Genomic DNA, 17,940 nt, shown 5'->3' with positions numbered 1-17,940 from the left:
CCGCAGGACGTTCATTACCTTCATCACGCCGGAGCTGTGTTCCAGTGAGTGAGCTGGTCCTAGAAGGCACTCAGTCAGCGTTTTAAACATGTCGTGAAACACAGGAAAAACATTCCCGTTACATGCATTAGATCACATGTTAAAGTTTGACTTGACTCGTCCTTCGTGTAATGCATGTTTGAATAATTTTTATAGCCAGCGTTTGAATATTTATCTTTCAGTGATGAGATGAAACGATGTCGTGTTACAAACAATACTTCATTCATTTTTCAATTCTTACGTTTGTTTCATAATCCAGCAAACCCAACAAGCTGAAAAAAAATCAGTAAGAAACTAATTTTGATACTTGACTAAATGGTGTCCATCTCGCTCTGAGTGCTGAAGTTTGAAGAACCCTCACTGTTGACTATGACTTAGTTTTTGGAGCGGTCTCTCTCTTTATTGGAGATATGAATATAAACGCTGTGCTGTGGTGACCGTCTCTCTCTGAGATAGGGATCGTTTACGTTTTATTGAAACTGATACAGATCCTGATGCTGCTTATTGATGCGGTACTTATTACTGTCATCAGTACTATTTGGTGCAAAATGATATGAAAAACTGTAATACTGCTGAATTTTAGCAACTGCTAAAGGCAAACTAAATTCTATATTTCACAGTTTTTCCCTCAACATAGACGAGTTAATATAGATGTGTCCCGCCTAGTGAGTGCCCTTAATCGCTCTAGTGTGCGGCGACACTACGCTAGCGTTTGGCTGGGATCCACTCATTCCTTAGGATCCAAACAGAAAGAAACACTTCTATTTTCTCCATATTTAAAGAGCGTTATGTGACTAGTTACACGAGTAACCCAAGTGTGACCCAAAAAAAGTGGCTTTTTTTTTTTATTAAGCAGATAAAAAAAGAACTGTAATGTGTGTGTGTATATAGGTCTGTCACAATCAATATATCGCCTTGGAGCACAATATATGAACACAATTAATTTTATTTTGCGTTCCACTCGTGTCTCTGTGTTTTGCAGCTTCCCGTATGCATGATGTAGTCATGTGGTGCTAGTTCACCTTTTTAAAAACTCCTCTACAAAAAGTTTAATCTGAAGATATGTCCTTGTTTATGGATCAGTGTCTTTGTGCAGACAGATCTGATGCTGAATAGAGATTGTGTTCTTCAGTAATAGTGTTCACCCTAACCCTTAGAAAATATCTGTAGATGGAAAATTCCACAAAAGTGCATTTGTTGTTTTTCTACTTGATTTTTACAATTGTTTTTTTTTTTTTTTTTTTTTTTTCAAGTTTAAGGTATCTAATATTTGAGGATATACTGAGGACCAGTTACTCACATTCTCCCACAGTTTAGTTACTCATATTCTACAAAATGTCATTTGTGTTCAGCATGTGTACAGAATTCAGAACTAATATTTTTGGACGAAGTATCGCTGTAATGAGAATCTGGAGGAATGTGCTTTGCTTGAGGTTTATGCTGTTTTGCTAGTAAATGGTTCATTAACTTATTGTTGTCTTGTTTGTTCTCCATTACGTTACTGTGTATACTGCATTTGACTCTTGTATCGTGAGCAGTGATTACTGATCACTCAATACGTCGAGGAAACGTCGGCCACATCATTCAGTGAAGGAAAATGGCAGCTTCCAATTTGTCAGTACTATTGAAGTATACAAAGATAGACTATCCCAAGTATTGATAACGGTATCATTTGTCCTGAAGCTGTCAGTAGTCCAGAACTGATCCAATTACATACCGGTCCAAAAAATAGTGGTTGACTGTAGGGAGGCAGCAATTAACCAGTTTTGCGTTTAACCGCGCTTTAAATGTTTTTATAATGGTTCTGTTAAACTGAGTTTTTCCTGTTCTATAGAACGGAACGTTGCAGCTTGCGCAAAACAAAAGCAAAGTTACGTTAGCGGTGTAGCAGCAGAGACACGGACCACCGAGGTTACTACACGCATTATTAACTGTGGAAGAGGAACCAAACAGATCCTTTAGTTCCACCAGAGAACTGTCTGTCGATCGTCTGGTTCCACAGATTTATTTAAATATAGCTGTAAACTGCTAAAGCTGCTAAAGAGTGAATATATAAGGAATAACACAACGTAAAGTCAAGAACAACACAAAGCTATGGCTCATTAGCTCAGCATTCTGCCCGCTTCAAATGTGTGCTAAGATCACATTTGATTTAATTATTTACTTTGAATTAATTATTTGATCGAGAGAGAGGGCCGGGAGACACTTTCCTGTGTGAATTAGTCAGCCTGCGTCTGAGCGTCTCTCTGGAGGTATATTTTATTAATAAAAGTCTCGGTGCAGTGTTCTCAAGAAGTTCGTGTTCTCCTGAATGTTTGTATATGAGCGCAGCAGAGATCTTTCATCTCATAAACCAAAATAATAGACATAATTTTACGTGCCTGAGAAAGTTGTGAATTTATTATAAATATTTTTCAAAAGATTATGTAGGCCTTGGGATGACAGTTGATTTATAATAATATTAATTTATTAATTATAATATTTTCCTCTGTGGGATAAAGTTAATATCAGTCGTAAATTAATAATACTTTAACTTTATTTACTTTTTATTTTAACTTTTAAAACTATGGAGACCCAGTTGTTCCATATGTTCCAAATTCTTTATTCCAGGTCCAAAAGAAATGTAAAGACTGTAAAGAGAGTCTAATAATAAGGAAATACTGCTCTCTGAATGCTGCAGTATGGTGACTGTCGCTCTATGAACGCTGCAGTATGGTGACTGTCGCTCTCTGAACGCTGCAGTATGGTGACTGTCACTCTTTGAACACTCTCTGAATGCTGCAGTATGGTGACTGTCACTCTTTGAACACTCTCTGAACGCTGCAGTATGGTGACTGTCGCTCTTTGAACGCTGCAGTATGGTGACTGTCACTCTTGAACGCTGCAGTATGGTGACTGTCGCTCTTTGACTGCTCAGTATGGTGACTGTCGCTCTCTGAATGCTGCAGTATGGTGACTGTCACTCTTTGAACACTCAGTCTGTCGCTCTCTGAACGCTGCAGTATGGTGACTGTCGCTCTATGAACGCTGCAGTATGGTGACTGTCGCTCTTTGAACACTCTCTGAACGCTGCAGTATGGTGACTGTCGCTCTCTGAACGCTGCAGTATGGTGACTGTCGCTCTCTTGAACACTCTCTGAACGCTGCAGTATGGTGACTGTCGCTCTTTAAACGCTGCAGTATGGTGACTGTCTCTCTGAACGCTGCAGTATGGTGACTGTCACTCTCTGAACGCTGCAGTATGGTGACTGTCACTCTCTGAACGCTGCAGTATGGTGACTGTCGCTCTCTGAACGCTGCAGTATGGTGACTGTCGCTCTATGAACGCTGCAGTATGGTGACTGTCGCTCTTTGAACGCTGCAGTATGGTGACTGTCGCTCTTTGAACGCTGCAGTATGGTGACTGTCGCTCTCTGAACGCTGCAGTATGGTGACTGTCGCTCTCTGAACGCTGCAGTATGGGGATGGTGAGCTCTGAGCTCTGCAGTATGGTGACTGTCGCTCTGAACGCTGCAGTATGGTGACTGTCGCTCTGAATGCTGCAGTATGGTGACTGTCGCTCTATGAACGCTGCAGTATGGTGACTGTCGCTCTTTGAACGCTGCAGTATGGTGACTGTTGCTGAACGCTGCAGTATGGTGACTGTCGCTCTTTGAACACTCTCTGAACGCTGCAGTATGGTGACTGTCGTTCTTTAAACACTCTCTGAACGCTGCAGTATGGTGACTGTCGCTCTCTGAACGCTGCAGTATGGTGACTGTCGCTCTCTGAACGCTGCAGTATGGTGACTGTCGCTCTATGAACGCTGCAGTATGGTGACTGTCGCTCTTTGAACGCTGCAGTATGGTGACTGTCGCTCTTTGAGAACGCTGCAGTATGGTGACTGTCGCTCTATGAACGCTGCAGTATGGTGACTGTCGCTCTTTGAACGCTGCAGTATGGTGACTGTCACTCTTTGAACACTCTCTGAACGCTGCAGTATGGTGACTGTCGCTCTTTGAACGCTGCAGTATGGTGACTGTCGCTCTATGAATGCTGCAGTATGGTGACTGTCGCTCTCTGAATGCTGCAGTATGGTGACTGTCGCTCTTTGAACGCTGCAGTATGGTGACTGTCGCTCTATGAATGCTGCAGTATGGTGACTGTCGCTCTGAACGCTGCACTATGGTGACTGTCGCTCTTTGAACGCTGCAGTATGGTGACTGTCGCTGATGAATGCTGCAGTATGGTGACTGTCGCTCTCTGAATGCTGCAGTATGGTGACTGTCGCTCTATGAACGCTGCAGTATGGTGACTGTCGCTCTATGAACGCTGCAGTATGGTGACTGTCGCTCTTTGAACGCTGCAGTATGGTGACTGTCACTCTCTGAACGCTGCAGTATGGTGACTGTCGCTCTCTGAACGCTGCAGTATGGTGACTGTCGCTCAATGAACGCTGCAGTATGGTGACTGTCGCTCTTTGAGCACTCTCTGAGCAGTATGGTGACTGTCGCTCTTTGAACGCTGCAGTATGGTGACTGTCGCTCATGAATGCTGCAGTATGGTGACTGTCGCTCTCTGAACGCTGCAGTATGGTGACTGTCGCTCTTTGAACGCTGCAGTATGGTGACTGTTGCTCTTTGAACGCTGCACTATGGTGACTGTCGCTCTCTGAACGCTGCAGTATGGTGACTGTCGCTCTCTGAACGCTGCAGTATGGTGACTGTCGCTCTTTGAACACTCTGAACGCTGCAGTATGGTGACTGTCGCTCTTTGAACACTGCAGTATGGTGACTGTCGCTCTATGAATGCTGCAGTATGGTGACTGTCGCTCTATTTGACTGTCGCTCTGAACGCTGCAGTATGGTGACTGTCGCTCTATGAATGCTGCAGTATGGTGACTGTCGCACTCTGAACGCTGCAGTATGGTGACTGTCGCTTCTTTGAACACAGTATGGTGACTGTCGCTCTATGAATGCTGCAGTATGGTGACTGTCGCTCTCTGAACGCTGCAGTATGGTGACTGTCGCTCTTTGAACGCTGCAGTATGGTGACTGTCGCTCTCTGAACGCTGCAGTATGGTGACTGTCGCTCTTTGAACGCTGCAGTATGGTGACTGTCGCTCTTTGAACGCTGCACTATGGTGACTGTCGCTTTCTGAACGCTGCAGTATGGTGACTGTCGCTCTATGAACGCTGCAGTATGGTGACTGTCGCTCTCTGAACGCTGCACTATGGTGACTGTCGCACTCTCTGAGCTCTGCAGTATGGTGACTGTCGCTTCTCTCTGAACGCTGCAGTATGGTGACTGTCGCTCTGAATGCTGCAGTATGGTGACTGTCGCTTACTGAACGCTGCAGTATGGTGACTGTCGCTCTATGAATGCTGCAGTATGGTGACTGTCGCTCTTTGAACGCTGCAGTATGGTGACTGTTGCTCTTTGAACGCTGCACTATGGTGACTGTCGCTCTTTGAACGCTGCAGTATGGTGACTGTCGCTCTGAGCTCTGCAGTATGGTGACTGTCATGTGTGCTGACACTGGCCGTCTGACGCCTGTCACTGTGTTTCTGCAGGCGACATCATCCGTGAGGTCACATGTCTGTCAGATCAGTGTCTTCCTCTGATGGATACAAACACTGCAGTATCCCATCATTCCTCCCCTGTGTGCTCTCATGTGTCTCTGCAGCAGCATCATATAGCCTTTTATACTCTCTTTATTTATTCTCAAATTCAGGCTTGTGTATAAAATTAAATAAAATTAAAAATAAAATACAATGCAGTACACCACCTCTAATTAAATGTGTGCTCATAAAGTAACAGGAATATTTGAAGTCAGCAACTTGGAATACTCTCTAATGTAGAGTAAGACTTCTATAACTTTAGGTATTACATTAATATTTAGTCCTTTAGCAGAGGACTTTTCTCCAAAGCGACGAACAATTATATAATAAAGAAAACGGAATGGAAAAAGCCGTTTTCAGAGGCCTTTTTTGTTAATTGTATAATAAATGAAGAAAAAAAGAATAGAGAAGCTAGTGTTTTTTTTGTCTTTTTTTTTTTTAATAGAAGAATGGAATAAAATAGAATATTTTTACTGCTCTGACCTTTCTTAGCACTTTCTGGGGCCTGTGACTGAACTTCTCTTCTGTACTGTTCATGCGGTTAGAACCAAAGTGATTGACTCGGGCTCATGAAGTCTTCCCAGGAGTCAGTTTTGTTAATGTGGGCCTCTGGAAGGATGCTTTAGTGGGAACTTCCTGTCTGAATCATCTCTCTGGGTGAGGGGAAAAAGTCACTCCATGACCAAGAAAACGAGTTGAATTTCTGGATTAGTTTTGCTGCAGTGTTCGTTCACACTTCCAGTAATCATTGGTTAGTCCTCTTTTATCCTTGTTCTGCTGTTTTGCGGTGAATACATCGGTTCTCTCAACTCAACGGTGCACTGGTCTTTGAAATGATCTTCTTATACAAATAGAATACTACAGAAACAAATCAAATACATTTAAATTGATTTATTATATTAAGTTGTAATGTAACCTTATTGTTCAGTTATTTAACAGTGGCACTGAACAAAGAAATACTACAGAAATGTAAAACATTGTATGTAAGTAAATACTGCATGGCCTTACGGTGTTATTAATAACTCTTCTCAATATCAAGCACATCTCACTCTTTATTTTCTCATTCATTTTTATTCACGCTCATACTAACTTTTAGACTAATATGATCCGTTGTTTTCCTTTTTTAAAGACATGCTGTCTTTACGAAGGTCTAAACCAGTGAGGCCTGCAGCACTTTTACACTTTTAATTGGACAAACTTTCTGCCTGTACTGAATTAGACTCTGAATCCTATGTTTGTCACAGGCACTGGTTGATGTGTGCTTTCTTAGTTTGCTTTTGCCTTCATTTTTAAAGCTCTTTCCCAGCCTTCCTGAAAATGCCACATTCTCTTCAAACCAATGTTTCCATCAGGCTTTTAAGAGATCTCTTACTGAAACTTAATACTTCATTTTTTTTTTTTTTCCTTCCATCTCTTATGAATGAATTGTGGGAGATGAGCCCTGGCTCTTAATGTGGCGTGCTGAATGAGCTGAAATGGCTGCTGTGGGTTTGCTGGGGGCTTTTCAATCGTTTTTAGTTACAGTTGTGATCGGGCTCGAGTAGATCCAGCAACAATGAGCCGCTTTGTTGAATGAGATGAGCTCACCTCACCTCTCCTCGCGCCGCTGAGCTCTCCATTCACATCCACACACACTCTTCCCATCATGCCCTGCGCCGTCTGCAGGCTTTGTGCTCATGCGTGTGCGGTTCACGCAGACATGAGGAGTGACTTTCTGAAAGCTTGATTCCTCCGAGTGAAAACTCTGAACTGAGCTTCGTTTGTGCTCCTGGATCAAAAGACTGCTCTGGATCTGAAACGGATTTTATTCAGGAGCCAAAGAGAATAAGATACCTAAATAGATTTATTTCAGGTCCATCAGGAAAAAACCAAGCTCTTCTCTACATTATAGTTGTCATTTAAAAATCCAGATTTTTTTGAATTATTATTATTGTTATTAATATATTTTTTCTTTTTTTGTTTTTGTAAGTACCCTATTAAATCTCTTATTTTTTCCATTAAATTTCTCAAGTCCTGTTTCATAGTTAAAATTCAATTTTATTAATCTCATATTAATTAAAATAATGAAAATATACATTTTCACATCAAAAAGTTTTTTGGGTTTTTTTTCTTTCAGAATGTTTTTCCCCAAATTCTGTATTTTTAGCATGTCTAATTATTTTATTACATAAGTACATAATTGATTTAAATGTAGGAAAATTAGGAAAAACTGGTTCTCTGGCTTACAACTTTCATTTAATTTAGCATTTAATCCTTAAATTAAGCCACCTTTATTTTTGCAAAGGGGGTTTAGTATTGAAATTGAAATTAAAATAAATGTGTGGCTAAAAAAAGTAGTAATAGTCTGAGAAATAGTAATTGGTATAATGACTTCAAATGAAACCTTTTATTTTGACGGGTTGCCGTGAATACCTTTACAGGTTACTTTTATATGCTGCTTGTTTTACTCAAATCAAACGATAAAATGCTTCTGAAGGATCTGTTCTGGAGATGCTGTTGGTGTGTGTTTAGTACACATGACCGGAGGATTCATATTTAAGTCAACTTTTATGGCTTAATATTTACAGATATTAGCTCGCATCGTTGTTTGATTTAAGTGTAATCAATCACTTTTAATTAGTTCATTGAAAAATTGACCGCGTTTTCTGCATCACGGAAATCCTAGGCTCTCATCATGCTTATGTTTCTGCGTATTAGGATTATATTTTTGTTCTGACGTTTCTGTGTCTCAGATCAGTGTGTGTTCTGCAGATTTAGTTTGCTTAGTGCTTTTAGCGCTTTTATGAGTTCATCACTTTCTGTGTCACTTATCATCATCATCATCATCATCAGCAAATGTAGTTTGCACATATTTTCATATTTCTCTCTTTTTCTGCTGAAGTTCGATCAGACCCAAAAGAAAGTGATAACAGCTCATTTGGATTCAGACTGAACCATCAAGTAATGAAAGTGCAGTGAAAGCAGCCTCTTCAGATGTGAGGTGTATATTGTCCTCATGATCTGAGCTGTCTCAAGAAAAAAAGAGAGGGCTAACTTCAGTTTCTCAGTCCTCCGACCGCCGCTTTCATTTCAGCAGGGTTTTTCTTTCCCTCAGAAAGTATGTGGTAGTAGTTTGATAAATAAACACACACAGGAAGTTGGCACATTTCCCGACGCGCACACACACACACACACACGTGTCCACTTCTGTTCACGTCACGTTCACGTTGCTCTGCTGGATCTGGGCTCATAACCTGAGCTCTTCTGGGGCGACCCGAGGCCTCACTTCCTGTTTAGAGCGGGGTCTGGCTCGTTCCCATGTCAGGGCCGAACTAGATTTTGAAACCGTAATAAAACGGCCAACAAAGCGGCCCATTCACCGCATACTAATTGAGGCTGTGGTGGGGTTGTTTTCCATGATGCTTTTGGAGCCGCATGGGTAAAATGTGCCTTCTGTTTACTCCTGGTAATCACACTGTTTACCCGTGTTTGTGGGATCGGTCCGTCAGCATCCCTCCCTGAGAAAACAACTCTGCGGATGTCTCTGAGTCTCTGAGCGCTTCCTTACGTTACGTGTCTTTGTCTTTAGGCTGAAGTGTGTTCTAGATGACCGTTGGGTTTGGTTTTTCTTTCTTCACGCTGCGTCGTCAGATGACCGGAGGACTGTTTGTGTTTCTGGAGCACAGAAGCGGTCATAAGAGCTCAGCTATATTTGTAACAATAGACAACAACATGGGTCAAAATTATTCATTTTTCTTTTATACCAAAAAATCATGAGTAAAGATAATGTTCCATCAAGATACAAATATTAAAACTTTTGATTAGGAACATGCGTTGCTAAGGACTTCACTTGGACAACTTTAAAGGTGATTTTTTTTATTTATCAATATTCAGGATAACGGATTTTCAAATGGTTATATCTCAAATATTGTCCAATCATAACAAACCAGACATCAATGGAGATGCTATTTATTCAGCCTCAGATGATCTATAGATCTCAATTTTTAATGGACTGGTTTTGTGGTCCAGGATCACAGTTCCTTTCATTTCCAGTTTTCATATTCTCAAAAAAGGATTGTGGTCTTCGTGGAAGAAGCCTCTTTCATAGTCTTCATCTCCGGTGATAGAGGTGAGGATCAGACGGGAATCAGATGAAGTGAGTTTTATTGTGTGTTGATGTGAAGTTAATACGGTGCTGTTCACAAACCAGCTGAATACAGTGAACTCTAAACAGACAAGGTTTAAAGTTATTAGCCAACATCTTTACTTTATTCATTCATGTAAAAACATGCTTGACGAGTTGATATGAACAGACTCTTATTAGTGTGTCTGGGAGAATATGTGCGTCTGGTGTTCTTTACATTATAAAGACTAAATGTTTCTGAAATCTATGATGCAGTGTTTTATGTGAGTTTGACCTGTGAAGAGTCTCGTGTGTGTGTGTGTGTGTGTGACGTCTAGTGTTTCACCGAGCCTCGCCGGTTCATGACGAGCTGTTGACAAGCTCAGACAAAGCCGTGTGTTCATGTGTGTCCGTGCCGCTGGACGTCTGTGGGACGCTCGTGTTGACCGATGCCTCGGGTCACCTTCTGATCGACCGCTGATGTGATGATCTGTTCATCTGAGCGAACGATCAGCCGTGGATTCAGAGCCCGCTTCAGCACAAACCCATACAGAGAGAAAAGTCGAGAAAAATGGTCGTTTTTTAGTTAAGTTTCTGAACTTGGGTGACGTGTCTGAGAGAGATTAAAGCAGCACCTGTTTGTTGTCTTTATACAGGCGTGTGTGTGTGTGTGTGTGTGTGTGTGTGTGTGTGTGTGTGTGTGTTTTTCCCCACCTGATTCATCTGCTGGTATATTGTTTTTCTTCTCATATTCACGTCTGGGAATAAAAACAGAAGGCAAGGAATTTGGAAAGTTACAAAAATCAAAATGAATAAATGTTTTATTTCCGACTAATTTTGGTTAAATGTAACACGTTTCCTTAATTAGACATGCTTTCGGATTTCCCAATTTTTTTTCCCTTATTAAAACAGAAAAAAATCGAAGAATAAACGAATGTTTCAGACTGAAATGATCTGGACTATTCATTCTGTAGACTGATCTCACTTTATTTGCTGTCATTTATTAGTCATATAGTTTGTTTTAATAGACTTTAATATCCACAATGACATTGTATGATAACGAATCCCTTCATGATCTCCTCCTTCAGCAGGGTTATTCATCACGGGTTTAAGGTTAGGGTTGTTGTTTTTTAATAGAGGGGAAAAATATTAGTAAAGTGCTGCCAAGTCATTAGGCGTGTAATACAGTATGTCCTGCAGCCGGCGGTCATCAGTACACACCACTCAATGTCACGATGAACCCATCAACACTCACTCATTTGGTCAAGGACAGGGAAGAGGACACGAGTCCTTCAGCGCAGCAATATCCTGAAGAAATGTGCTGGTGTGGATGGAAGAGGGATGGAAGGATCTTTATGACAGATTTCTGCTGTACTTTTGTCCTCGGCGTGCAGCGCTGCGATCGAGCGTCTCTGACACGCGTCGATACGGCCCCGGGCCCCGGCTCACATCGAACCGCTGCAAGCTTTTTCCACTCGCTCCAGACCTTCATGTGCTCTGGACAGGATGCTGTAAACTCCTCTCATTGTCATTGTGAAGTCTGTGGATCTCAGGACGCTCGTTTATTTCCCAGGAGCTGTAACGGCCGGCTGCCTTAGTCACCGCTTTGTTTCTGTGGAGGAGGGACACTTCCTGTGTTTGACCTTTCACAGACGCAAGGACAGCCACTGTGCTTTGTTTGTGCAGAGAGTAAACGTAGTGTGTGTGTGTGTGTGTGTGTGTAGAAGATACACTCTCTGTGTGTAAAAAGAAATTAGGGCAAAGCATAATTACATCTATTGTGGTCCGTACTGTAGTGTTTATCAGCTAACACTAATTATTATTGTTGGTGTTGTGGTTATTGTCATATAATCACAATTCTTCTGATGCAAGTCTACAGCATTTAGTTAATGGTCTACTATAGAAACTATAATCAAAATAAAACCACATGGTCTTGACCGTTACCTTTATTAAAGCTACAAAAGATACGTAGAGAGCAGCAATAGAGCGGTTTACATTAATTATGACATAACTGATGAGGTTTTAAATGAATGATCACTAATGCGTTTGACTTGATCTAAAAGTCTCTGAGCATAAAATCCTTCTGAGGAACAGTGCAAGATCTCTTCCACAATTTGATAAATCTTTAATAATTCCGGCACATCCTATTTTTGCAAAAGTCACGTTAAATGATTTTACTGATTTGAATGTGAAAAAGGGCTTTTATAGAGGAGTTGAAGTGCATCGCTGGAAAGAGGGTGGAATGGGGCGGATAATCACACTTTTGATTCAAATATTGTATTTTCGTAATCATTGAGACAAAGATCTAAACTTTGGTGGAATATGGGTCTACTGATGTAAACGTCTTGTATTTTATATGTACAATAATTTACTGTTAAGGTGCAGTTATTGCAACATAATGGTAAGAAGTGGAGATGTGGTTAGAAAGCATGAAATACAAAGCGAGATTCTTACAGAAGTGCTAATCAAATATACAGAGCCATATACTAGTTTTAATCAGTTAAAATAATGCTTCATTAGCCCTGATCCTTAAATCAGCTCGGGACATCCCATTATATCAGACTACAGCATTATAGAAACCAAGACACGAGAAACCTTTACTTGAAGATAAGGGTGACTGAAGATGCTCATCTTCACGCGTGTGTCTGTGATTTCAGGAGCCCTTCGAGGATGGCTTCGCTAACGGCGAGGAGCTGACTCCTGCAGAGGAGGCCGCGGCTAAAGAAGCCTCCGAGTCTAAAGGAGTGGTGAAGTTCGGCTGGATCAAAGGAGTGCTGGTAAGAGGAGCCTGATCAGACGTGCCTCAGCCGTTAATATCACTGGCACCCACACAACAAAAGCTGGGAATGAGTAGAACGTGGGCGACGAGTGAGATTTTTCTGCTGTGGGTGATAATTGTTTTTATTAGTTTGCCGTGTCTGCTGCCTGTTGAGACTCTATTAGAGCCTGTGTGTTAAACTGTGCTGCTCTTGTAATGTTTAATATGCTAAGACTCTCAACAAGCCGCGGCTTTGCTCGGTACAGACCGTCTTCTCCGCTGACGAGCGTGATTCCTGTAAAGCTTTACGGTTCACAGATAGGCTCTGCTTCTTGTCTCTTGGTCAATATTTTGACAGGTCTTCCTTGTCCTTAAAATTGTCCTCATTTTCACCTTCCCGGTCTTAACATTTGACACCAAACAGCTTCTCATAGTGTCGACAAGTGAAAATTCATTTTCATCCAAAGTGTCTTTCAAACCACGGCAGGAATTCGATCGATCTTTGAATCCGGTTTGTGTTCAGATGTGCTTGAAGGACTGACCCGTCGACTGGCTTTGTGGCGTGATGTCCGTTACCTCAGAAGAACACTTCAGCTCATCTTTCACTAAAAACAGAACGGTAAAACGTTTAGGTTATAGTTTCACTTACGCCGGAAGTACATGAAGCCAGTTAGTGAACATTGTTCAGCTCCGCCGCATGACTGTACGATTACCTCCATCATATAGAACTGGTGTTAAAGAGTAAAGGCGCCCACAGGAATTAGAGTAATAACACAAGTGTATCCTCCTGGAACTGCCGTCACGCCACTAAGAGGTTATTTCAGAGTAGTTCTGAACCGGTTTGTTTGTCCTGTAGAGTCTTCTGTTGTAACGGATGTGACGCCACACATGCTGTCAGCTTTCCTTCAAGCACCGATGGGTTCCTGTCCAGCGTTCATCGTCCCGGTGGATGGGGTTTGAGAAACGGCTTTGGTCCTTGATGTTTCTGTCAGCATGAGTCTAAACTGCATCCTTCCTCTGTGCAGGTGCGCTGCATGTTAAACATATGGGGTGTGATGCTCTTCATTCGAATGACATGGATCGTGGGCCAGGCTGGAATTGGTAGGTTTGACTTTGGTCGGCCGTGTGAATTAGCACTTCAATTCACAAGCAAACTCTTGTGTTTTCCATCGAGCTGCAGTCATTTCTCATGCACATGCTGAATGTGGCTGCGAGGCGCTGTGAGCGGTCAGCTGTCATTAGCAGCTTCAACGCTGGAGCCAGCCGCAGACGGCCAGTGTTTAGCTCTGAACCGCGAGTCACGGAGACATTCACTGCCGTTTCACCTTTGTGTTTCCACAGCGTATTCCTGCATCATTGTTGTTATGGCCACTGTTGTGACTACCATCACGGGCTGCTCGACCTCAGCGATCGCCACCAATGGCTTTGTACGAGGAGGTAATAAAAAAAGTGCATTAGCACCGTGTGCATTATTTCAGCTGAAAGACCATTCAAAGGGTGCTTGTTGTAGAACCGTTACACACAAATGACACAATGTGGATAAATGCTGATATTCCATAAACATCCAGTTGTTTACTGTACACTAGTGAACCTAGCAGGGTTGACATTAAGCTCATCTACGGGCAGATGTAATATGCACAGCAGAAATGATGAAAGGAAAAAAGACTTTCACTTGTCCTTTGAGTGTTACCTTGTGACTTTGTTCTTTATGGACCAGAGTAGGATATTTAATAAGAGCTCTTATTAACAAAATGACAAGCAAACACTGAAAGGGTTTTTTATAATTTCAGTAGTCTTAGTTTCCTCAATCAAATATGGATATTTACTACAGCAGAGAGTTGTAGAGGTTGAAAAAACAGCTGATGAGGAAAGAGGAGAAAATCAACAGATTCCCAAACAAAGATTTTGGTGGTCATTACTTGCATGTGGTTAACTTTGTTAACATTTTGAACTTGTATCTGAGTGCATGAGCGTGACGCATCGAACTGTTCTAGCGCCACACTAATGGAGGATGTAAGGTACTCGGCGTAATGCCTTCAGTTCTCACAGCCTGTGGGGAAATTCAATAGAGTGTTTTAAGATCTCAGTGTTTTTCTCTCAGGCAGTTGTGAGGTTCGTTGGCAGTCTGGAAGTCCGAAATTGATAGCTGTCCCTCTCTACAGGCCTTCATTTGAGAGCAGGGTGATGGCTCTAGATAACATTTTTGTTTCAGTGTGGAAGCAAATCAATATTTTTCCCTGAGCACCTCAGGCGTTAGTTATTAACCCAGTCACCGGAGGGTGTGTGAGTGTAGGGTTCAGTTTGTTTGAGATCCTCAATGATATTTAGCTGTCACTGCAACCCTTTTTTTTAGTTTAGAGAACAGCTTTCTCACACTCATCAAAACATGACATTCACTACTTTACGTCTTGTTTTTTCAGCATTGCATGCAGGATTTTTGATGCATGTTTGTGCTAATGCTTCTCGTCACTGAGGTGTGTAGCAGTTAATCAGATTAGGCCTAATCTTCTCTGGTATTCCAGTCATTTATTAATACACACACACACACACTTTTATAAACAAGATCTAACTCAAGTCGATCTGTACAAAGTCTGTGTACTTTTCTCACCCTCATTATTAGGAAAATCTAGATTTGAATATGGGAAGATGTTTCAGCGTAGCTGAGAGTACTACTTTGTTATTGGTAACTTGACCTGTTATGATCTGATCCACAGGGGTTCCTCAGGGTTCCTCTTCACTCTATATCACTGGGACGTATCATTCAGACACACAATGGATTGGTTTACCGCTGCTATATCCACAACACCCACTACTCTACTTTTTGCTCCCGCCTGCCAATAGTCAAATAAGCCTGAATGATTCATCCGTTTATTCAGAAAGCTTTCTAAATGCAGTTAAGGTGAAGAACAAACACTAGGACAGTGGCAGAATCAGTTAAAGATTTGAGTTCAGTGGAAGACTGTGCAGGGTTTGAGGCCAAAGTTAACACATTATGAACCGCTTTTGGATAAAATGGCAAAATAATTTATAACTGAATGTGTGATTTTAAGCAATGCGTGTATGGCCACCTTTGTCTTTGTGGGTCCTAGCAATGAAGTTGAATTTTGCAGCTGTTTGTGTAGAATATTTTAATGGTAACAGGATGACCAATAAATTAGATTTGAATTGTGTTTTCAGAAAGGTGATCCGTTTAATATCTTTTCTTCAGGTGGGGCGTATTATTTAATATCTCGAAGTTTGGGCCCGGAGTTCGGCGGCTCCATCGGTCTGATTTTTGCCTTTGCCAACGCTGTGGCCGTGGCCATGTACGTCGTGGGCTTTGCAGAAACTGTAGTTGAGCTGCTCGTTGTAAGAGACGCAATTCTGTTCTCTCATACATTATTCAGTTTACTTTAAAATAAGGGTGTAGACCGAATAACCATCTGTGTTTGTGTCCGTTTAGAGTTCTGGTGCGCTCATGCTCGATCAGATCAATGACGTCAGGATCATCGGAACCATTACGGTCATCCTGCTGCTCGGCATCTCGGTGGCTGGAATGGAGTGGGAGGCCAAGGCAGGAGATTTAGTGCATGCTCAGTTTTCTTTGATCATCAGTCAGTGCTAGTTTTATGAAATCTCTCTTTGTCAAAATGATTTTGTTTTACAGGCTCAAATATTCCTCCTGTTCATTTTGGTCACCGCCATCTTTAACTACTTCATTGGGACCTTCATCCCTGTCGAGACCAAGGAGAAGTTTGGCTTCTTCAGCTATGATGGTAAGACTGAGCTCATCTAGACCAGCATTTGTTAACCGGTGGCCATCAGAAAGAAAACAAAGCTGTATGTACATGATAAACTGCTGTGAACAGTTTTTTCTTTTACATGTAAAAGGGTGTGCGTCGAATCTAACTTTACTGTGTTTGATAAACATGGTTTGTGCTGAACACAGTGTTTTTTATGCTGTAGATCACTCACTGCCAAGAGAATGAAACCATGAAGGCTTCTGAGATTTGCTTTAGCTTCTGTTGGGATAATATTAAAAACTTTTTTTTTAAAAACAATGTATCGCTTCATGTCCAAATCAAACCTTGGGCATCTTTAGGGAAAACCAGTTAAGAACAATAGCTCAGGATAGCTCAAGGCCACTGGGAGTGTTTTTATGTAACTTGAGTTTAAAATTTGACACTACTTTTCTCTTTATTCATTCCTCTTGTTCTAACTGCATGGTTATCGGACATCTTGTCTCTTTAGTGGGCATCTTGGCAGATAACTTTGGCCCAGACTTTCGAGGGCAGACGTTTTTCTCCGTTTTTTCCATCTTCTTCCCAGCTGCCACGGGCATTTTGGCTGGAGCCAACATCTCAGGAGATCTAGCAGTGAGTGCCGGCAATCCTTTCCTCGCTGCAGTTATTTATTCTTCGTCACAGTTTCTGCAAAGATTCTCTGTAACCGTTTAATTTCTCTAAGGATCCTCAAATGGCCATCCCAAAAGGAACGTTATTGGCTATCCTCATAACGGGCGTGGTGTATATGGGTGTGGCCATTTCCGCAGGTAAACTCTCACAGAACTGCATCCTGTTGTGGTTAGTTCTGTATTATTGATTGATCTGTGTTGTGTATTGATTGATTTGATTTGTCGAAAGGTGCTTGCATCGTGCGGGATGCTACAGGAATGGATAATAACGTGACTCTCAGTGGCTTGAACTGCACGGACGCGGCCTGCAAGTTCGGCTACGACTTCTCTTCCTGCAGATCTGGTTTTGAAGGAGGAAAGTCTACCTGCAAGTTCGGCCTTCACAATGATTTCCAGGTACATCATCGACAGCAGACGTATCCTCTACATTATTCCAAATCCTAGTGGGCTTCCTGAGCATTGTTTTGAGACTCAAAAACGTCCTCTTGGCAATCATCAGATGAAACATTTTATTGGAATGTACATGTTTTAATGCATGTAGAAAACTTTTAGTTTTATTTATTTTTATACGTAAATCAATTTTTATATATATATTTATATGAATTACGCTCACACAGACTTATTCAGGATTCTCCCGCAGGTCTTTAAACACACTTTAATTTAGCTGTATCAAATTTAAGACCATGATTCTTATTAATTATTTGTTATTGAAGCAATATAATAATTAGTGCTGGGCAATGATTAATCACTACTAATTGCATTAAAAATAAGATTTTCTTTTATATAATGTTTGTGTGTGTGTGTGTGTGTGTGTGTACGTTGTATATTTATTATGTACTTATAAACATACAATATGTAATTTAAACATGTTATTCATTTATATATTCATGCAATTTATATAATTGATATATTTATAAATGATTCTTTATTATTTTTAAATGTATGCATGCGTGTGTGTATTTCATGCGTAATAAATACACACAATATCCCCAAAATATTATGTAAACCAAGCCTTTTATTTTAGGTATGATTTAATCATTTGACAACA

General features: G+C 41.3%; 1 protein-coding gene across 2 annotated transcripts in view; it reads left to right on the top strand.

The window, feature by feature from the left end:
• Positions 1-17,940, top strand: part of slc12a2 (solute carrier family 12 member 2) — a 38,813-nt gene that overhangs the window by 5,152 nt on the left and 15,721 nt on the right. For both annotated transcript variants that reach the window (XM_043250437.1, XM_043250435.1), the window contains exons 2-10: positions 12,399-12,518; positions 13,525-13,600; positions 13,841-13,936; positions 15,708-15,847; positions 15,942-16,052; positions 16,146-16,254; positions 16,730-16,854; positions 16,946-17,030; positions 17,122-17,288. In XM_043250437.1, coding sequence (XP_043106372.1) covers positions 12,399-12,518; positions 13,525-13,600; positions 13,841-13,936; positions 15,708-15,847; positions 15,942-16,052; positions 16,146-16,254; positions 16,730-16,854; positions 16,946-17,030; positions 17,122-17,288 — 1,029 coding nt within the window. The remainder of the gene's footprint in view (positions 1-12,398; positions 12,519-13,524; positions 13,601-13,840; positions 13,937-15,707; positions 15,848-15,941; positions 16,053-16,145; positions 16,255-16,729; positions 16,855-16,945; positions 17,031-17,121; positions 17,289-17,940) is intronic.

The sequence above is a fragment of the Puntigrus tetrazona genome, chromosome 10 (genome assembly GCF_018831695.1).
Source record: "Puntigrus tetrazona isolate hp1 chromosome 10, ASM1883169v1, whole genome shotgun sequence".
NCBI classification, from domain to species: domain Eukaryota; kingdom Metazoa; phylum Chordata; class Actinopteri; order Cypriniformes; family Cyprinidae; genus Puntigrus; species Puntigrus tetrazona.
Note: the sequence above shows the minus strand (reverse complement) of the source record. Positions and strands in the feature narration are given on the sequence as shown.